The 23,218-nt window shown below is 42.0% G+C and overlaps 1 protein-coding gene across 1 annotated transcript; it reads left to right on the top strand.

The window, feature by feature from the left end:
* Positions 1 to 507: 507 nt before the first annotated feature.
* Positions 508 to 21,722, top strand: LOC130119101 (aconitate hydratase, mitochondrial). Its single transcript, XM_056287508.1, has 17 exons — positions 508 to 638; positions 5,371 to 5,629; positions 6,419 to 6,511; positions 6,984 to 7,142; positions 10,968 to 11,118; positions 11,514 to 11,618; positions 12,919 to 13,010; positions 13,557 to 13,662; positions 14,177 to 14,334; positions 14,896 to 14,969; positions 15,193 to 15,304; positions 15,404 to 15,586; positions 16,179 to 16,274; positions 16,854 to 17,045; positions 18,155 to 18,287; positions 20,216 to 20,337; positions 20,588 to 21,722. The coding sequence occupies exons 1-17, from the start codon at positions 565 to 567 to the stop codon at positions 20,717 to 20,719; spliced, it is 2,241 nt and encodes a 746-aa protein (XP_056143483.1). The 5' UTR covers positions 508 to 564; the 3' UTR covers positions 20,720 to 21,722.
* The last annotated feature ends 1,496 nt before the right edge of the window (positions 21,723 to 23,218 follow it).

The raw sequence follows: 23,218 nt of genomic DNA, 5'->3' as shown, positions 1-23,218 counted from the left end.
AACAAACTTTTGGTGATGGTGAAACACAAAATTAACCCCGGCCAGCCTCTCGTAATCAGTTGCCAAGAGTTCATATTTTTGGCAAATGTATAGCAGATGCAATTTTTCATCTGAATTTTGTTAAGTCTGCATAGTTTCTGCCCATGTCTATTCATTACAAATAATGAAGTGCTCATGTCGTTTTCTTGGCTGAGCCTAATGTACATGTTTTCTTTGAGCTGACATGTTGGCCTAATGCCACATTTTCACTCTTGTTTCCTTGCCCAACATAGGACAGGCTATATATCTATAAGGCTATAATGTTCACTGTCCTTGGTTCCCCGTCATGTTGTCTGTTTCCTGCATAACTTAATAGTATTTTTCTTCTTTCTTATCAGCATAATTCAGAGTCTTTATGTGTTGTGAAATGCAAGGAATGTCAGCCAGAACCCTCCTATAAAATTGTGTTTACAATGTCATTACATTTGAATTGTCTCCTTTTCCCCAACTGTTCAGCTTGTCCTTGGAACTGGGGCAAGGCGTATTCATGTCTCGGCAGCCTTCAACGCCAAGGCCAAGGTGGCCATGAGCCGCTTTGAGCCTGGCTCTAGCATTAGTTATGAGAAGATGCATGAAAACATCAACATTGTACGGAAGAGGTCAGCAGCTTCCTTTTCATGCACGCATAAACACATGCATGTAACCTTGTACACAAGTGCTCAGTGTCTACAGTAGGAATGACTGGTGTGTATTACAGTTAGAGTTGTACCGATACCAGTACCGGTAATGCCTCCGATACTGCCTAAAATGCTGGATCTGGTATCAGCGAGTACGCGACTGTGCACTGATCCGATATCACATAACTTATTAGCCCCGAAATGGGATCAACTTTAAAGTATTTTTGCCCGGATAAAACGGCCATTTTCCTGGAAATCAGTTCTTCTTTGCCGCTCTAAAACAGTGGCCTACACACAGCAAGTTGCACTGTGTTGCCATTGGCAGCTACTTTTTTAGAGCGGCGAAGAAGAATTGGTTTCGTGTAATTTAGTGTAACGCTAGCAAAATGTCAGCAATTTGGGAATATTTTACACTGCAAAATCCCACCAGTAAAACGGCAGCTTGTACAGTATGCAAGGCTTTAGTTTTGAGGGGTGGCACTAGTGTTGCCAATTTCAACACCAGCAATCTTATAAAGCATTTGAAGATGCGTCACGCGAAAGAGCACGAGTTCAACAAGGCAAAGAGGGGAAAAAAGCACGAACTGCAGCACCAAACGTTGGAAACCGCATTCCAACGATGCGATAAATTCCACAAAGACAGCCCAAAAGTGACAAAGATAACCAACAAACTTGTTGAATTCACTGTTCTGGACGACTAACCCATGTCGGTCGTCGAAAACGTGGGATTTTGCAGCTTAATGGATCATTTGGAGGTAAGGCACAGTTTGCGACTTGGCAAATACATCTCCGAAACTGCTCTCCCCCAACTATACGAGACAGTCAGGGAACACATTTCATATAGGCTAAAAGACATGCAGGCGATTAGCTTTACAACTGACATTTGGAGTGCCAACATATGCCCAATGTCTTTGCTCAGTTTAACTGCACTTTGGGTGGACACGGCTTCAACATTTGCTCTTCAAAGTGTGGTGCTGCAAGCAAACGAATTCCATGGGTCACATACTGGCACGTCAATTGCCGAAACAGTCGAAGGGATGCTGGTAAAGTGGAACATCCCCAAGTCTAACATTCATGTTGTCTTGCACGACAATGCAAGCAACACAAAGAAAGCGATGGACGAGATGGACGTGTCAAGTTTGGGATGCTTCGCCCACTCGATCCAGCTGGTGGTGCACGAAGGGCTACTGTCACAGTGAAGTGTGAGTGATGTGCTGGCAAATGCTAGAAAGATAATTGGACACTTTAAATACTTGCCACTGGCTACTACACGCCTGGAAGATATCCAGAAATGCCCAGCAAACGTCTGCACCAAGATGTGGCGACGAGGTGGAAAAGCACATTTTATATGGTCGAGCGTCTGCTGGAGCAGAAGTGATCAATTTCATCATATGGAGCTGACCACGGCCTGCCAGCGACCCTGACAGCCAGCCAGTGGGCTTTGCTGGAGAAAACCATCGCTGTTCTGGTACCATTTGAAGAACTGACCAGACAGATTAGCTCCTCCATCTCCTCATCAGCTGAAGTTATCCCCTCGGTCACGGTGCTAAAACAGCTGCTTGCTCAGGAGAACCAGGAAGACACGGGTATAAAAACGATGAAAACTACCCTTCTAGAGGCTGTCAAGAAAAGATTCAGAACCATCGTGGATGAGCCATTGTATACAGTTGCCACTCTTGGACCCGCGTTTCAAAGACAGGTATGTCTAATACTATGCTTATTTAATGTAATAGTCCATATTATAATCAAAACTTAGAAATGTTATTCTGGATATCTCGACATTGCATTGTTATTATCTTATGTACATGCATCGTATGCATTACTATTGCATTAACTTATGTCTGTCACCATCAAGAGCTACTATGGAGGATATTGTTGTTTATATTTATAGACATTTATTTATTATTTTTTTATTGTTATTTCAGATACTTCACAAGACAGCATCAAGCATGCAAAGGATGCACTGATGTAAGAGGTGGAGAAAATGGAAGAGTCACTGAAGAAGACCACAACTGAGGCAGCAGAGCCAGCGCCGGAAAAGGTCCCACGTATGGAAACACAGCCAAGCAGCAGCAGCGGCAGAAAGAGCAGCTTGAAGGAAGGGCCTGTTTGAGGAAATCCTGCAGGAGCATGATGAGGAATGTGGGGCGAGTAGCACAAGCACACAGGTTCAAATACAGACATACGTATTTGACAGAGAAAACTATCCCACGCTCAGACAGCCCATTCCGGTACTGGGGAAGCAACCTTGTTCGGTTTCCCACCCTGGCTGCCACTGCTGCAAAATTTCTATGTGCTCCTTGTACCAGTGTGGATAGTGAGAGACTGTTCAGTGCGGCCTCCAACATTGCTGATGCAAAGAGGAACAGGTTAGGAGGAGAGAGAGCAGAAATGCTCATCTTCTTGAAGAAGAACCTGCCATTGCTCTTGAAATTGTGAGCAGTACTAAGTTGCTCATACAATGTGTAGCCTACTTGTTTCAACTTATTTTTTGTTTACTGTGTAGCTATTGCTCTTTTGTTTTACACTTTAATTGTAATTCTTGTTTATTTTTGAATGTTTAGTTTTTAAGTTGATGTTGCACTACTGTTTACTGTTACTGCACTATTTGAAAATTTTTTTTTTTACTAAATTGTGGCTGCACTTTAAGAGTTTTTTTAAAGGAATTGTTATTTATTCCTAGAGGTATTTATTTGTGCTCTTTTTCAGTTATGACTGTCAAACTAGATGATAAAAGAAAGTTCTATGGCATTCATTCTCTGTATGTATTTGTTCATGTTTTACAAAGGGTTTAACCTGAGCCAGGCCATACAACAATGACAGCAATCATCACATTCATGCAAAGTTAGTAGTATACAGCTGTTAAAAAAAAATTATATGTATATAACTTTGTTAAAAGAAACAGTAGTATACAGCTGTTAAAACTTTATATATACATAGAACTTTTTTAAAAGAAACACTCAACGGTAGGGAAAGTGCTCAACAAATAGTAAATATATATACATATAATAAACGCACTGGTATCGGATCGGTACTCGGTATCGGCAGACATGCAAGTTCAGGTATCAGAATCGGTATCGGGACAGAGAAAAAAATGGTATCGGAACATCTCTAATTACAGTTGTATAGTAAATCCTTTGACATTTACAGTGATGACTTCTCAGGGCCGCCAGGAATTCCTCACTGGGCTAACTTTAGATGACTTGGAACGCTCCTTTCTCTGACTTAATCGTTGGCCGTGGTTAAGGAAAAAGGAATAGCATTTTGTGTGATTGTAATGAGCGACTTTTTCTTTTAATAAAAGTGTCTTATGATGAGGCGATGAACTGACAGCTCACAGCATTAGCTCTCCTGACTCGCAACAGTCATCACTGGTGTGATTTTTTTTCCCCCCGACGTGCATGGCTGCAAAAGGACCAATAACTATTTCTAAAATATGACAGAATACAGAAAAAATTAATTTGGGAGGCCCTGTCAAAATCTTTTTAGATGTCTCTTCTTTGGCTGTTTTAAAAATGTCAAGAGTTAAAGCAACGTTATTGTATTTTTTTTTTTTATTACAAGTCAGTGCACCATCAAAATAATTTTGATGGTGCACTGACTTGTAATAAGGAGAATGGTGACTCTTTCATTCCCACTCCGGGCCCCGAACACCTATTCTTACACTATGTAACGTGTGTTGAGCAGGTACGCTCTCTCATTAGTGATATTTTTTTCCTAGGATGGCAAAGGCATGACCTGCCCTACTCTGCCTCTGATTGGCTAGTACTTGTTACCTTCGTTGGTTGGTCATTGGTTGGTCGCATGAGGAGTGAGATTGGTTAGGGTTAAGGTATTATCAGGGTAAGCCAATCAGAAGTAGAGTAGGGAGGGTTTGCTTTCGCCGTCCTATGAAAAAAATATCACTCGCGGGGGATTGTATCTGCTCAACCCATGGTTACATAGCGCAAGAACAGGCGTTCGGGGCCCAGGTTAGGAATGAAAGAAGCACCATTCCCCCTATTACAAGTCAGTATACCATCAAAATGATTTTTAAGTTGTTATTTTAAGGTAAAGTTACATAATGTTGCCTCAAGTGGCACCCAGATGCAGTCCTGCAGTTATGGCTATGAAAATTTCCAGCCAAGTAAAATACCATATCAGATGGAGATTAAAAGCTACATTCCTGAAAATTGTTGTTTTTGATTGATTTACGGGTACCTATGGTGTCTGACTGCTCCAAATGTCAGAGATCATGTAACAGTCACCAGTCCTATTGTGTCAGCACCTTCCCTACAGCCAGGGAAAAGTGTTTTTATGAGCTTTGTCTGCGAAAACTGCTTATTAGCCACAACAGCTTTGCTTCTTCTTCAAATTCACCACTATCTACCTTCTACATTTGGCTTCTGTGGTGAAGATATAAAATGTTGTGGACTGCATAATTTCTCCAAGGAAAGTCCTACTCATTGAAATAAGATGCGACAGAAGTTTTATAATTTAGGTATTTGTGGACGAGCCTTTAGCTTAAAATATGCCCCTGTTAGAAAAGATCAAAAATTACATTTGGTTGCATGTAATTGTAGCTTCAAAATTAAATGGTTTATTAAAATGTCAATTTGTTTTTTGTCAGCATATTATCTAAATCGAAAAAAAAAAATCCAACTGTAGCCAACACTCCTAATTCTCAACCATATATACACAACTCTCCCCTCATTGTATCCATCAATCCTGTCAGGCTCAACCGGCCGCTTACTCTGTCTGAAAAGATAGTGTACGGTCACCTGGATGACCCAGTGGGGCAAGAGATTGACCGGGGCCGCACCTATCTGCGGCTGCGTCCTGATCGTGTGGCAATGCAGGACGCCACGGCACAGATGGCCATGCTTCAATTCATCAGCAGCGGTCTTCCCAAGGTGGCTGTTCCCTCCACCATCCACTGTGACCACCTTATTGAGGCCCAGATTGGAGGAATTGAGGACCTGCAGAAGGCAAAGGTGAGGAAGGAGAGAGAGAGATGGAGCACTTCAAAGGTTTTGGTTGAGAGTTTGGTAACGTAGAGAGCAGGAGGTAACTCTTGATCGAAGGGATATATTAGTGAATTGAAAAAGTCATATTTTTCCTTGAGGCCATAGGGATCTATTTGTTTTAAGGATTTATTTTATGAAGGGTTATTCTGTTATTATTACATACACAAAACAAAGTATACAAGATAACAGGGTTGACAGAAGACAAGGAAAAAGGTCAAATACACATATTTACATACACATACAAACACTACAGATGTACACATGTACCTATATGCACCTACATGCATCATACAGCTGTGTAAAGAAAACCAAGCCTGTAGGTACCAGGTAGAAAGGAAATTTGTAAAACATAACTATGAGAAGCATTATATGATATTATATGATATGATATTATATTATATTACAGGCCCATTCTCAACATCTATTTCAAAGTGATCTTGAAATGTACTATTATCATACTGATCCAATATTGTGTTTTGGCAGAACACTGAAGGACTGATGTGAAGTTATTAAGCGTTGAATTCTTTTTGGTGTTCAGTAAATTTGATCTAAGGTTTAAGGGCGATATGGCCAAGCATACTGCTTAGTCATGCACCAGTCATTCAGTTTGGTGCAAAGAGGTCAATTTGAGTAGCAGATTATGGGAATTAAGAACAGCTGTCAAATTTATTCATGGAGGATTGCATGAAGGGGACTCAGGGTTGGAAACATGGTGTCTTCAATTCAAGCCCTGTCTCCCCTCTTACTGTTACCTAGGAAGTGAACCAGGAAGTCTACAACTTCCTTGCAACTGCCGGAGCTAAATATGGAGTGGGTTTCTGGAAACCAGGCTCTGGGATTATCCACCAGGTACGGTGACAGTAATTTAACATGATGGCATATGTGGAGCTGTTCTAATACACAGGAATTAGTTACCATGCCCCAAGGGCTCGGTTGATCTTTTACATTGTAGCTGCCTCTGGATGTACACCAGCAAAGATGTTTACAGTACGGGCTGACTGCCTGTTTTATCAAAAGCCTAACAGAACAGTGTAATCACATGGACCTATTGTAACATCTTAAGAGACTGTTCTGTGAATTGTAGCAGTGGGCATACTTTTACTTAAAATCATTATTTAGCTGTAAACACTCTTTATTTCCAGTGCATATTTAACATTGCAGGGTGATAAAACTTCTGAGAACATTCAGATTTATTATTTTGTGCCTGGGGGAGATCAGCCCCCTAAGAAGTCCTGTTCAGAAAGCATTTCTAAGCCACTCAGAGTTCCAGTTTGTCTAGGAGCTATGGCCTACCTCCACTAACTATCCATGTCCTTGATAGATAATCCTGGAAAACTATGCTTACCCAGGAGTGATGCTGATTGGTACAGACTCGCACACTCCCAATGGCGGTGGCCTGGGTTCTATCTGTATTGGAGTGGGAGGAGCTGACGCTGTGGACGTGATGGCTGGAATCCCGTGGGAGCTCAAGTGTCCCAAAGTGAGTGATTTGAATCTTCCATCACCAGGCATAACACAAAACCCATCATTAAATTGGCAGACGACACTACAGTGGTGGGTTTGATCCATAACAACAATGAAGCAGCATACAGGGAGGAGGTGGAGCTCCTGGTAGGCTGTGTACAAACATCTGCCTCAACATAAAAAAAAAACAAAGGAGTTGATTTGTGGATTTTAGGAAACGACACAAACCACACACCAATCTGCATTGATGGATCTGCTGTTGAGAGAGTCGAGAGTTTTAAATTCTTGGGGGTCCATTGAATCCAAGACTTATTATGGTCCCTCCCCATCTCCTCTTATCAAAAAAGCTCACCAATGCCTGCACTTTCTGAGGAGGCAGAGGAAGATCAAGCTACAACCTCAGATCATGACTAACTTTTACAGATGCACAGTGGAGGGCATGTTGACCAGCTATGCATGTTGACCAGCTATATCACAGTCTGGCATGGCAGCTCCACTGTGACTGACTGCAAGGCTCTCCAGTGGGTGGTGAAAACAACCCAGTGTATCACTGGGCACATACACTCACCGGCCACTTTATTAGGCACACCTGTCCAACTGCTCGTTAACGCAAATTTCTAATCAGCCAATCACATGGCAGCAACTCAATGCATTTAGGCATGTAGACATGGTCAGGACGATCTGCTGCAGTTCAAACCGAGCATCAGAATGGGGAAGAAAGGTGATTTAAGTGACTTTGAACGTGGCATGGTGTTGGTGCCAGACGGGCTGGTCTGAGTATTTCAGAAACTGCTGATCTACTGGGATTTTCACGCACAACCATCTCTAGGGTTTACAGAGAATGGTCCGAAAAAGAGAAAATATCCAGTGAGCGGCAGTTCTGTGGGCGAAAATGCCTTGTTGATGCCAGAGGTCAGAGGAGAATGGCCAGACTGGTTCGAGCTGATAGAAAGGCAACAGTAACTCAAATAACCACTCATTACAACCGAGGTATGCAGAAGAGCATCTCTGCACGCACAACACGTCGAACCTTGAGGCAGATGGGCTACAGCAGCAGAAGACCACACCGGGTGCCACTCCTGTCAGCTAAGAACAGGAAACTGAGGCTACAATTTGCACAGGCTCACCAAAATTGGACAATAGAAGATTGGAAAAACGTTGCCTGGTCTGATGAGTCTCGATTTCTGCTGCGACATTCGGATGGTAGTGTCAGAATTTGGCGTCAACAACATGAAAGCATGGATCCATCCTGCCTTGTATCAACAGTTCAGGCTGGTGGTGGTGGTGTAATGGTGTGGGGGATATTTTCTTGGCACACTTTGGGCCCCTTAGTACCAACTGAGCATCGTGTCAACGCCACAGCCTACCTGAGTATTGTTGCTGACCATGTCCATCCCTTTATGACCACAGTGTTCCCATCTTCTGATGGCTACTTCCAGCAGGATAACGCGCCATGTCATAAAGCTCGAATCATCTCAGACTGGTTTCTTGAACATGACAATGAGTTCACTGTACTCAAATGGCCTCCACAGTCACCAGATCTCAATCCAATAGAGCACCTTTGGGATGTGGTGGACCGGGAGATTCGCATCATGGATGTGCAGCCGACAAATCTGCAGCAACTGCGTGATGCTATCATGTCTATATGGACCAAACTCTCTGAGGAATGTTTCCAGTACCTTGTTGAATCTATGCCACGAAGGATTAAGGCAGTTCTGAAGGCAAAAGGGGGTCCAACCCGGTACTAGCAAGGTGTAGCTAATAAAGTGGCCAGTGATTGTATATCACATGTATCACTTATCACTCTGCCACTAGGGCTGTGCGATATGGCCAAAATCTCATATCACGATATAAGTCATTCATATCACGATAACGATACATATCACGATATAGCACATTTTCTGTAAATTCCATGAATAAATAGTTTATATCAATTGACCACATGGAAAGGCCTATTTCGTATTACATTTTGAATTATATACTTGACAAATGGAAGGTACTTACTCATATTTGATTATTTTTCTCCTTTTATTTAGAACCTTTGCACAAATGTTCTATTAAGCATGTAACAAAATATAAAATATTTATGTATAAAATATAAAAAGGTAAATAAAAAACGGCAGTCGTTATCTCCTTCCTGTGTGACGAAGAAGGACAGGAGTTACGAAGAAGGACCGGATTAGGAACGATTATATTCGAGGGACCACTCAAGTTGGATGGTTTGGAGACAAAGCAAGAGAGACAAGATTGAGATGGCTTGGATGTGTGTGGAGGAGAGATGCTGGGTATATTGGGAGAAGGATTCTGAATATGGAGCTGCCAGGGAAGAGGAAAAGAGGAAGGCCAAAGAGGAGGTTTATGGATGTGGTGAGGGGGACATGCAGGTGGCTGGTGTGACAGAGGAAGATGCAGAAGACAAGAAGAAATGGAAACGGATGATCCGCTGTGGCGACCCCTAACGGGAGCAGCCAAAAGTAGTAGTAGTAGTAGTAGTAGTAGTAGTAGTCGTTATCTCCTTCCATCTTCGTGATTCTTTGACAGATGGTGTGCCGCGGGCAAAAGCCTCTTGCAACGTCTGGGGTTTGTTTTGAGCACTCGACTGCTTTTGCGTCTCTCATCTGTAGACTCTCCGTACTGTTTGACAGGATTCCTGTGTAGGTGGTAAAAGGGGCTAGTGTTTGAGTCTGTTGTGCGGCATATTTTGCAGAGTACGGTTTTCTGGTCCGTGTCAGACTTTTTACACCCAAACCACGTCCATACAATAGAAGTAGCCCCTCTTTTAGGTACACACTCCTCGTTTTGTCCTGGCCGGTCAGTCCTTCTGTTCGGAATTACTGTCCTCCATGTTTGTTTCACTGTCCTCCATGTTTGTTTGTGTTGCCTTCATTCAAATTTCCTGCTTGCATCTGTGCTGTGCAAAGAGTGGAAAGGGTCGTCCAAATGACGAAAAATATTGCTGTAAAGAGACAACGAAACACAACGAAATAAACCATAGAGCTTAATATGAAAAGATAGATGTTTTCTATCATCACACGATATATATATCATCATGTCGCACAGCCCTACCTGCCACCCATACGTGACATCTTTGACAAGAGATGTCTGAGGAGAGCCCGTTGCATCACCAGGGACCCATCACACCCCAGCCACCAATTGTTTGGCCCCCTGCCATCTGGTAGGACATACCGGACCATACAGTCACAGACCAGCAGACTAAAGAACAGTTTCTTTCCAAGAGCTGTAAAGCTAGTGACCCCTACCCCACACACTGATTACTAAGCCTGACTATGGACACGGGGTGTGCAGTAATGGGAATTTTTAATGACACTATACAATAGTTTCCATGACAACTATGTAATATTACCCAAGATTTATGCTACCAATGACGACTTGCACTCTTATCTATTCTTATTTCTATTTACTTTTTTTGTTGTTGTTGTATTTTTATGTCCAAAACTGTCTGGATGTGTGTGTGTGTGTGTGTGTGTGTGTGTGTGTGTGTGTGTGTGTGTGTGTGTGTGTGTGTGTGTGTGTGTGTGTTTTAACCATGTCAGTGTCTGCTCTATGCTTTTATGTTGCACCTGAGAGACTGGTGTACAAGACGTTTTGTCATACTGGAATAGTATAATGACCGCAAATTGAGTTGAATCACGTTCAAATGATTTTCTTTTTCGTTTGATATGATTATTTCCATTTTATTTCTTTTCATTTATAGGTTCGTTCTATTTTCCTTCAAAATAAACCTTCCTTGAGGCCTATTTTGAAGTCGTCATGTCGACATTTTTTATTGGAATTTTTTTATTCCTTTTCAGTTGTGTAACTTGTCTGCTGTTCTGCATAGGTTATAGGGGTGAGGCTGACAGGCACCCTGTCTGGTTGGACCTCTCCAAAGGACGTCATCCTGAAGGTGGCTGGAATCCTGACTGTAAAGGGAGGCACCGGTGCTATTGTGGAGTACCATGGGCCTGGAGTTGACTCCATCTCCTGCACCGGTGAGGATGGAGTACATGATGATATTTTTTTTAAGCACAAGATTATAAAAGATAACTGTTGGATTTTGATGTGTGTGACAAGTTCAAATGCAAAAATACACAAGAATATTTCCCCTTTTTAAAGTGAGTCAGTATTTCATGCCCCAGCTTTCTGTTTGCTCAGGAAAAATATTTTATCAAGATCATAACGTTACATTATACACCCAGTTGCCGTCTCTGGATAGGGATTCACTAACCTGCTCAAGCACAGCAGGATGGAGGCAGGATGCCGACACAGGGAACTGTGTCCTCTAGTTGAAAGGCTGCTTACTTGGAATGACTTCCTGTCATCCAGTGTTGTTTAGCTGTGGTGCAGCCTACTATGCTTTGAAACTTGAGTGACGCTTCCTTTCCAGGTATGGCTACAATCTGCAACATGGGAGCTGAGATCGGAGCCACCACCTCTGTGTTCCCCTACAACCACCGTATGAAGACTTATCTGAATAAGACTGGTCGTGCAGGTCAGTACCAGAGAACGTCGACCAGTCTCATTGAGCCAGGGGTGGGAGATAAAATAATCTGATGGCGTCACCAAGTATCCAAGTATGTCTGACAGCTCTGGATTGGCTTTTATCTGGAACTTGTGGAAATCATAATGTTGCAGCTGTTTGCAATCCAGATGTGATTTCTGTTCTTAACTGTGACCATTACTTCTTTTTTTTTACCTTTTTACGACCGTTTCCTGCTTTCGCCAAACTTGCACTTTGTCTGCTAACCCATCCCATTACAAATACATTGAGTCTGCAAAGTCATATATGGTTGGCATTAAAAAATACGCAAAAGGAGACCCATAATGATTGATATTCATATTTTTTTCCACTTGTTGCACTACTTTACTTAACAGGGCTGAACTTCCCAGTAAGTTCCAAGAAAGCCTTAGAAAAGGAATTTTTAAAAAGAAATGTGATATAAACTGATGTAATTTCTAAAAATATTGCAGTATGACATTTTGCTCATATCAAGCAACCATAAATCAGGCTGCCCATTAAACTCCCAAAAACAGTTTTTAGATGGTTTTTAAATTCCATTTAGACCTTGTGGCTATAAACTGAAACCAGAACAGATGGAAGTGATTAGATTAGATTAGATTAGATTAGATTAGATTAGATTAGATTAGATTAGATTAGATTAGATTGTTTTGTTAGGCACATGACCAAGGCCGGTGAAATTTGTTTTCGGTACACGTTAAACTCTGCAGCACAATACATACATGGACAACAGCAGACACTCCACATATTATCACAAACAATACAGTTACACAATAACAGAAACAAACATATTATGCACAGTTAGCAGATTGATTAGCGGAATGGGACAGCGTCCATGAGCTATTTTTAGCCCTTCCCGAGCGGAAGTGGAAGCTTCGCAGCAAACAGAAGTCAGACATCGGATGCACTAGACTACATTAGAAGTAAGCAGTTTGTTGTAATTTTCTTTGTTTTTTGCATAATTTGATATTATCAGCTATATGACAGCATATACGTGAGTTGGTGTTGTAAACACAGCTATGCTGTACTGTCTAACATGGTCTGCATGTCTGACTTCCTGTGACACGTCCATAGCGACAGCGATGCTCTGACATCTCTCGGATACTGCCCCATTGAGGCAGATTGTTATTTCTTTCAGGTAGTGTGGTCATTCCATTTTGTTCCGTAGTAGGTGAAGCACAGCAGTATGGTAAAGTGAGGCATTAATCTCCATAAAACTTGGTAAACATCCATTCTGGGCTTTCTCTGTCTATTGTTCTCTTCTTCCTTTCAGAGATTGCTTCCCTTGCTGAACAGTTCAAGGATGACCTGGTCCCTGACAAGGACTGTGAATATGACCAGGTCATTGAGATTAACCTGAGCGAGGTGAGTTTACAGGCACAGTATTTACAAGTTGTGTAAATATTATCACCTGGAACTACATTTTGTCCCTCTGGTAATTGATTATATGCAAAATAACGATTGACACCGCTCTACCAGTTAGCACATAGCAGTTGTCTCCACTTCCCCCACACTGATCCGATACCCCAATGAGAGCAACAGCTTTAATGGAGCGTACGATAAATGATGCTAGATCAGTAAAAGAAATAGATTAAAAGCAAGTTAAGTGGTAAAAAAGTGTAAAACAGATTCATAATGTCTTTAGCGTGTTTACTGTGTTGATGTAACGTTGAAGTCATAACAGTGGAGCTTCTCTTAAAGCTTATGTCACAAAGCAGCAGCCATTAAGGAAGACAGAACCCTGAAGACATTTTGCAAATATTCAATTGTTTCCAAATTCTGTAAGCAATCATATTTTTAAAATGCTTGCCCACAGAACATATCCTGTATCACCACTGTTACTAAACTACCATTGCCCCCATTTACCCTTTCTAAATGTCTTGTCCACACTTATTTCCTTATTCCTGACAGCTGAAGCCTCACATCAATGGGCCTTTCACTCCTGACCTGGCCCACCCTGTGTCTGAAATCGGGGCTGTAGCTCAGAAGAGTGGCTGGCCCCTGGAGGTCAAAGTTGGTCAGTGTCTATGATGTAGTTGTATTTAGTTACATGTATATCTATAATGCTTTGTCCTGTGAAATTTAATATTTTTCTTTTTGTTTCTATTATTGACCATAAGTTATCAGGTTACTCGACAATTCTGTCGTCTAGCTGGTGCTCTCACAGAATGACTTATTCTCAGAATGTATGTCGAATTGAATAAAATTACAGGCCGACAGTATAAATAGAATATAACTGCACGATTCAAGACACGTAATTTGATTCTTGCTGGTTCCCTCTGGTTTTCTTCCCATTTTATGCACAAGCCCAGTTTCACCACTGAGCAGATTCCATGCATGGTCATTTCCAGTAGGTGTTTCACAGTTAGAAAAGCTCTAATATGGATGTTTTTATACAATGATAAATGGATGATTGTGTGTATGGATGATTGCATGTATATGTGAGTATGGGGGTTGAGGGTAAAAAAGACTGTTAAGAGAAGGAAACACTGTGTAAGCTGACTCCTGCTGGTCCGTCGTGCCCTTTCTAGGTCTCATCGGCAGCTGCACCAACTCCAGTTATGAAGACATGGGCAGAGCAGCCTCTCTGGCCAAGCAGGCTCTGGACAAGGGCCTTAAGTGCAAGGCCCAGTTCACAGTCACTCCTGGATCTGAGCAGATCCGTGCCACTATCGAGAGGGATGGATATGTAAGTCTGTACAACATGGATTTACATTCAAACCCAAGGGTGGCCAGTTACATGTATTACTGGTTTGAGAAATTGTATGAAAATGAAATGGGTTATGAAAATTACTTTAGTATCACTTTTGAGGAGTTCCATTTAAAGGTAAATAGACATACAGAATATATTGATAAATGGTGCATTTTTAGTCTCTGCTGGTTCTAGACAAGCTGTCATAATGGGTTGGATTGTAAGATTAGTAAGCCAGGTGACCTCTCATTATTTATTCAAGTTCTTGTCCAAAATCCTTTCTGCCAGCCCCACTGCAGGAGCATCTTAGTGTTTGGCTAGGCTAGATTTGGAAACTTGCCCTAAATTGTATTCTTCTGATCTGGTGTTGTACATTTGAAGTTATATAATCAAACAAGTAGAGTGCTGGAAGGTTTATTACCGCTCTAAAATATTGTGTTTCTACAATGAGTAGCCCTGAGGGGAAAGTGCATCACATTTATGGCTTTATACATTTCTTCCCATAAAATTTAATTTGTTTTTGTGTTGCAATGAATTTTGTTTCTGTTCCTTTCTCAGGCTAAGGTCCTTAGTGATGTTGGAGGAGTGGTCCTAGCCAATGCTTGTGGACCTTGCATTGGTCAGTGGGATAGGTATGCACAATTCTGGCTCCCTATTTTGTTTTACTTTTTAATTTTTTAATTCATTTTTTCTGGATCATATTCTTAAAGGATACTCTTTTTCACTGTATATGGCCGTCAGTACAGAGCGTAATCCTATAAGCGCTGATGATGAAGCAGAGAAGATTCTTGTTGTGTATGTAGATAAAACATTAACACCACTGATTGACTGTTTGTATATTTTGACCCTGTTTAGGAAGGACGTGAAGAAGGGAGAGAAGAATACCATTGTCACATCCTTCAACAGAAACTTCACTGCCAGGAATGATGCTAACCCTGCTACTCACGCTTTCGTCACCTCACCTGAGGTAAGGAGAACAGCAATGAACTGAACAGTTGAAACCTTTGCTCTTTCTCTGCACACACTCAAAGAGGGTGCCAGCTTAATGCCAAGAACATCATTTTAGATTGTCACTGCCATGGCCATTGCGGGAACTCTTGACTTCAACCCTGAGACTGACTACCTGACAGCCTCCAATGGAGAGAAGTTTAAGCTGGAGCCCCCCACTGGAGACGAACTCCCTACAAGGGACTTTGACCCTGGTCAGGACACCTATCAGCATCCACCAGCTGATGGCAGCTCAGTGAGGGTAATGCCATATTTAAAATTCTCTCCTTTTTTAAACTTCTCCCATCGAGAAAACAGCATGTAGCTCACAAAGCGTAGATAACATACTGATAAGTTGGTAAATTGATTCAATGTTTTTCTGCCTCTGTTAAACACTTTGTGATGATAAAGACTAATGTTCAAGAGGTTTTTCTTTGTGTAGCACATTAAATCAGCACACCTTTGTTTATCAAGATAAAAATTGAGCTTACAGACTTACAGGTAAAACAGTTACCTATTGAGGCAAATATCCTGTGTTATTGTTATTCTAGCTTTGATATTAGAGTAATGATGTGATAGAGTCTCATAGAATAGTGTCTTCTCTTGTTTTCCTCTACAAAGAAGTCAGAGCAGAGGGTCAGCTGCAGAGCCATAGACCTGGATTCAGTAACTTGTTTAAAGACACTGCAGCAGGACAGATGCTTACCAATCTTTTGGTTTCAATCAAGGTCCTTCAGATGAAGGGCATTCCCTCTATACACTGTGCACCCCCTCTCTCTGGAAATATACATTGTAATCGCCATGCGCTCTTTTTTAAATGCTCTGTGTATGATTTTGGTTTGATGTTTCTGCAGGTGGATGTGAACCCTGCAAGTAACCGTCTGCAGCTCTTGGAGCCCTTTGACAAGTGGCATGGAAGAGACCTGGAGGAAATGAGAGTCCTCATCAAGGTGAGGGAAAAGGGAAAGCATGGATGTGATTGAATGGGATAAGAAGAAGATGGACTAAGGAAAGAAAAGTTGTGGATGTGTGAGACAGAGAGAGACCCAATATGAGGGCTAGGCCGCTAGGTTGAGGAAAATTGTACAGTCAAAGCCATTTTTGATTGAAGTTAGCTTTTGTTGTCTTTGCAAAGTTTACCAGTCTGATGGGCCCATTGTGTGAGCCTAGGGTGGAGTCAGGAAACCCAAAAATTAGATGTTACAAACTTTAATTGCGCATATAATTTTCTTCCCTAACTTCCACCAGCCTGAATGATTATGTCTTTGTGTTTTCTTTCTTGGTGAAAGGGGGAAAAGAACGGTTGGTATGCAAATTGGAGGGTTCGTGTAGTTTAGGCGTCTTCTCTTGTTCTTAAACCTTGTGTAGGGGACACTGGAATTTACAGTGTTTATAATATCCTCGTGCAATGTCAAAAACAGTTTATGTCCCCCCCTTTACATTCTTTTTAAGGCTTTTTGTTTCTTTCCTTTTTTTCATCTCTGTATCTCCTGCTGTATTTCCTTTATTCATCCCCTCCACTTCCATAGGTGAAGGGCAAGTGCACTACAGACCACATCAGTGCTGCAGGGCCCTGGCTGAAATTCCGTGGTCACCTTGACAACATTTCCAACAATCTGCTGATTGGCGCAGTCAATAGTGAGAACGATGCCGTCAACAAAATTAAGAACCAGCTGACTGGAGAGTATGGAGGTGTCCCCGATGTGGCCCGCTACTACAAGGTAAGGTACTTAACCAGTTGTCTAGTGCCTATCTTTTTATCTCTCACTTCCATATCTGTAAGTGTTAAGGGTCAGCAGGTAATCTGCACACATAAGTGGTTCAGATAATGGATGGATGGATGGATGGATGGATTATGACTTTACACAACAGAGACAGACAGGAGGAAATCGCAACAAAAGCAAAGTTCATCAAATGTAAAAAGTTGTGGTTTGTGTCATTTTCACATTGTTTTAGCAAATTCACAACTAAGTTTTACTTTAACATGATTACAACAGCAGACACTTTTATTAACTGTTAACGTAAGTGGTTAACGTAAGAGACTGACACACATCTCCAGTGATGACAGGGGGCTTGTTCTCAGAAATATTAAGACAACATTGACATTTGAGGCTTACAGAGAATCTGTAGCCAACTAAAAGCCAAAACTGGACAGTATTATATCTTGTCACATATCTTGATATTAGTTTGGTCTGCAAGATCAGATAAATTCATTTCATTCAAAGTACCTAATCTAGCTAAATAGTCAAGATCTTAATGTCCCTTTCACACTTGAAAGTCCAAACCAAGGTCTGAACCAGAGTCTGGTTCTGGTGCTTTCACATCTGTTATTTTATAGTCATTAGGTTCAGGACTTTTGCTTTCATACCAGCGGACTTGAACTTGACTTGAACTTTTGGCTCGTTGTTGCCGCCAGGTGCGCTCGTTGTTGCCAGGTGCGCTCGTTGTTGCCAGGCGCGCTCGCTGTTGCTAGGTGTTACTGTTTGTGTTTGTTTTATCACTTCCTATGATTGATCCGAAAGTCCGAACCTTTGATTTCACATTAGACATTCATGAACCTTGGTCTGAACCGAGACTACCTCCTGAGCTTGGACCAAAGACCGAGTCTTTGATCCCTGTACCCTGGTCCAAGAGGTTTCACACCTGGCAATCTGGTTCGGACTTTTCTGGAAAGTCGGAAAGTCCGGACTAAACAACATAAGTGTGAAAGGGCCCTGTACAGAGACCACACTGGGAATCCATGTGACTCTGACATTTCAATCTTTTTTGTCCTTTGTGTTTTTTCCTGTTCATTTCTATACATGTTTGATTCATGGCCTTTCTTCCCCAGGCCAACAGCGAGAACTGGGTGGTGGTTGGAGATGAGAACTATGGTGAGGGTTCCAGCAGAGAGCACGCTGCCCTGGAGCCAAGGCACCTGGGAGGACGCGCCATCATCGTCAAGAGCTTTGCCCGGATTCACGGTAAGCTTCACTGACCAGAGATGACAATTCTGCAGCAAAAATAAAAATCACCTCCTATGTTATATTTCCGAATACATCATGAAGACACTCTACTTTTGTTTGTGAAAGACAAATGCAGCAGCAAAATTGCAGTTTCTTTTTGTTTAGTTTTACTTTTTTCATCAGACAATTTTAAGTTTCGTTATTATTGTTATTGTTATTATTGAAAATAATAATAATTATAATAATGAACTTTATTTGTATAGCACCTTTCATATACGAAATGCAATTTAAAGTGCTTTACGTTGAAGCAATAAAACAATATCAGATTAATATAGCAAGAACAAATAAATAAAACAGCCCAGATGAAAGATAAAACAGTATTATCAGAAAAGGAAATAAGAACACATTTAGGGGATAAAACACTAGATAAAAATGACATTGGATTATCTAAGAGCCTTCCTACATGGGTATGTTTCAAGCTCTTTTTTAAAAAATGTCCAAAGAGCTTGCTTGTCTACTTAATTTTCCCTCGGGGATAAATAAAGTATTCTGATGCTGATTCTGATTCTGAATATACTCTCGGGCAGAGCGTGCTACAGTTTTGGGGCAAAGAACATAGCAGCAGCCTCCCCGCTCTCTTTATAGATCATTTTATGCATGATTAAAAGACCAGCATCGGAGGCTCTAAGAGCTTTTTGTGGTTGATAGAATATAAAAAAATCAGAGATGTATGAAGGTGGCAGGCCATGAAGAGCTTTGTATGTAGTTAAAAGGACCTTAAAATCAGTCCTAAAAGAAACTGGGAGCCAGTGCAGTTTAACTGAAACAGAAGTTATATGCTCTTTCTTCTTGGTCTTATGTAGTCAGTAGTCTTGCGGCAGAATTGTGTATGATTCCGCTTTCGTTACTGATATTTTTGGGAGGCCAGTAAAAAGTGCATTGCGATAATCTAGCCTGATAGGGATAAAAGTATGAATTAATTTCTCAGCATCCTGCTGTGTTAGAAATGGCCGTACTTTGGCAGTGTTTCTCAGGTGGAAGAACGCCGTCTGGGTCACTTTACTAATATGGATGATAAGGGGTTAATGAGTGTCTCCAAGCTTTTGTTCACATTGCACAAAGTGCAGCCTGCTGTCAGGAATATGTTGGATGGAGTAAATATCTTTGTGAGAAGATGAAGATGTTTCTGATAGCGTCCAAAGGTCTTTCACAAAGTATCTGAGGCAGAACCTTTGAGTAGATAGGTTTGGTATCCTCTGCTTTAACATAAGAGAGGGAAATCATGTAAAAAGATTTTAGGCGGGTGTCCGGGTGGCGTGGTGATCTATTTTGTTGCCTACCAACACAGGGATCACCGGTTCGAATCCCCATGTTACCTCCGGCTTGGTTGGGCGTCCCTACAGACACAATTGGCCATATCTGCGGGTGGGAAGCCGGATGCGGGTATGTGTCCTGTTTGCTGCACTAGCGCCTCCGCTGGTTGGTCGGGCGCCTGTTCAGGGGGGAGGGGGGGAATAGCGTGATCCTCCCACGTGCTACGTCCCCCTGGCGAAACTCCTCACTGTCAGGTGAAAAGAAGCGGCTGGCAACTCCAGCCAAAAGCCAAAAAAAAGAAAGAAAAGATTTTAGGTTTTGACTAGCTTGGGGAAATGGATATTTGAGCAACATAGATTTGTAGAGAGCAAACTCGTACTGTTAAATCATTATGAAACCTGCTGCACAAGAGTAAGAGTATAGAAAATGGCTACAATCAGTGATATCTGAACACACACAGGCACACACACAAAATGTGCACATTGTTCTCCATGACCTTGTGTTGCTGTGTAATAGATCCACTCTGCTGGAGCACAGAGCTCTTCTCTGTTTACAAAATGTAAGTTCACTATGAGTCAGTCACTCACACATTCCCCCCTTAATTCCTTGGATATTTTCTTCTTGTTTTCCAGAGACCAACCTGAAGAAGCAGGGGCTGCTGCCTCTGACCTTTGCCAACCCAGGCGACTATGACAAAATCCGCCCTGATGATAAGATTTCCATCAAAGAACTCAAATCCTTTGCCCCTGGCAAGGTGAGATACGTTCACTGGTTGAATATAATACCATCAATCTCTTGCATTTATTCAAAGCATAGCCTTGCCTCGTCTTATTTTATCTGAAAGTTAAGCGTACCAACTTACTCCTTACTAATTTTCTCTTTGTCAGTAGACTTAGTAGATTAGGGATTGATGAGTTACATTGGACTCAGTTTAAAAACAGTGTAAGAGCATGGTATACACGCTGTAGAAATCAGCTGCGTTTGTCCCTTGCTTCCTCCTTCAGCCCCTGACAGCAGTGATCAAGCACAGTGATGGGAGCCAAGACTCAATCTCTCTAAACCACTCGTTCAACGAGACGCAGATTGAATGGTTCCAGGCTGGCTCTGCCCTCAACAGGATGAAGCAGATGCAGTGATTGTTGGAGAGGAGTGAGGCGGGGCCTGAAAGGGCCAGTACTGGGGGCCTTGGTAGGGGTTTGGAAGCACAGAAAAATATGGGCTTGGAGAGGGGGGCCTGTCAAAGAGGAAGAGAGGATGGGAAATGATGGATTGATTTTTTTTGTTTTTTTTGTTTTAGGTTTGTTTAGGGACACTTATAGACATGCCCCAAAAGAGGAGTGAGTAAATTCAATTATTGTTGCCAACACACATACCCACACACATCCACACACACAAAGGTCGCTGTCCAGCTGAAAAGCGCGCGCACACACACACTGACAGACCTGTAGGCAAGACTATTTTGAAGACACTTCCAGCTGGTAGGCAGAACCATTCACACATGCAAAGAAACAGCTACAAACGCACATAATCGCAGGCATCGTTTTGTGATGAGCTTAGCATAGCATTTGTGGAGCTGCCAGGGAAGAGGAAAAGAGGAAGGCCAAAGAGGAGGTTTATGGATGTGAGGGAGGAAATACAGGTGGCTGGGTGTGACAGAGGAAGATGCGGAGGACAGGAAGAGATGGAAATGGATGATCCGCCGTGGCGACCCCTAACGGGAGCAGCCAGAAGTAGTAATGGTAGTAGTTAGCATTACATTTGTCTGATCTTGGCAGAATTGCTCGTATCGGAACTGCGCCATGGTTTAAATCCAAATTTTAAGCGTATTTGTTGTTCATTGACTATAGCCATGCAGTATTTAGGTTATTTCACACACACACACACACACACATACACACACACACTATCTCATCCAGCTCATACTCATTGTGTGTTTTTCCATTTGTTCCATCCAAACATAAGCTGGTTAACAAGAGTTTCTCAAATCCACCAAACGCACTGCTCTAGGAACTCGAGACTTGTCCACTGTTACTTCAGGAAGTCCAACATTCTTTTAACCTCTGTGAAGGTTTTCTGTCTACACCAAATGGTGCTAAATTCTGAAAATATTTATTTTTTCTTTCCTCACTCACGTTTTAGTGGAATACAGGGTCTCTTGGTCTCTGATGTAATCGCTGGCTTGAATTAATGTACTCCCCAAGTAGGCCTAATTCCATCCATCCGTTATCCAAACCACTTATCCTGCTCTCAGGGTCGAGGGGATGCTGGGGCCTATCCCAGCAGTCATTGGGCGGCAGGCAGGGAGACACCCTAGACAGGCCGCCAGTCTATCGCAGGGCTGAACCTCATTGGACTCATAAATTGCAGTACAAGAAAGCGAGAAAAAAAAATCCATGCCCCATTGGAAGGCAGAGCCTACGAGTGGCAGTTTCGGTTGGTCCGTCTGTCCATCAACACTTGACTTCAAGATATCATATCTCAAAATCTATTTTAAAGCTCGCCAAAATAAAACCTAGACGTACACTAGTTGTGTACTCGCCATGTACGACTCTTACACATGAAGTATACTTACAATTGGCAAACTTTTAAAAGTAGGCCTAATTGTTCATTTGAAATGAGCAGGTACCTGTATTGTAACTTGACTTTCCAGACAGACATATTTATTGCTATTAACTGAAAGTACTATTAACGAAAACCACAGACCTTGTAGACCCAGCCCTTCTTTTTTTTTTAAACGTTAAGAGCTTGCAATTGCAGCCTGTGGTTTCCAATACAAATTTTGTAGAAAAAAAATTCTCCTGCCCTCCATGTGGTTTGAACCCATGGTTTATCCAGACTGTGGTTCACGTCACTCCCCATGACTTATGCACTGAAAACACTGCACTCTATTCCCAATGCTCCCTGACCTCTTCTCACTCTGTGGAGACCTTTCCAGTGTGGCTGTGTTTCTGTGGGTAGGCCAGACCAGAAGACTCGTGGCTCTTTAGTTTGTGTTGGTCTTTTTTGTCGTCTATATTTGTCCCTCTATGCGACTGTGTGTGATGCATGCTCATTTCTGTCAGGTCATCAACTCTGTCCCTCTTTGCTTGTGCTGCCCTTCTCTTTGTGGTCTTGTCAGGTCCTCGGCGGACTCGCTCTAGTCGAATCTACAACCTGACATGCTTTGAAAGAAGGATTGTAGCACGTGTTGTGTATCACTCCATGTTGATAGGGAATGAGTGTAAAATTTATCTTTGGACTGATTGTTTTCCAGGTTTGGGTTTGACTTAATGGCCCAACGAGACCTTCTGTTTCCTTACAAAAATCTAACGCACAATCTAGTGTACAGGCGCCTGTGCACTAGCCCTCCTTAGTGTTAGGGAAGTAGTTTTAGATGTGCTTTGCCATTTTTCTTTATTTTCTACTAATACTTCTTAGCATCCAGCTCTGTTGTGTGTGACTCAGTGTTCTTCATACAACAGATGATATTCATTACTTTTGGAGTTGACACAACCTAATCTTGGCATTTGTTCTATAACCCTGACATGATGCATCTTGACTGTAGCACTGCGGTATTGTGGTTATTTTTTTATGCGCGCTTGTGGATGTAAAAAAAGATCACAGCCGAGCTTCATTAGAATTTCCGTTTTCATTGT

The sequence above is a fragment of the Lampris incognitus genome, chromosome 10 (genome assembly GCF_029633865.1).
Source record: "Lampris incognitus isolate fLamInc1 chromosome 10, fLamInc1.hap2, whole genome shotgun sequence".
In the NCBI taxonomy this organism is placed as follows: Eukaryota; Metazoa; Chordata; class Actinopteri; order Lampriformes; family Lampridae; genus Lampris; species Lampris incognitus.
Note: the sequence above shows the minus strand (reverse complement) of the source record. Positions and strands in the feature narration are given on the sequence as shown.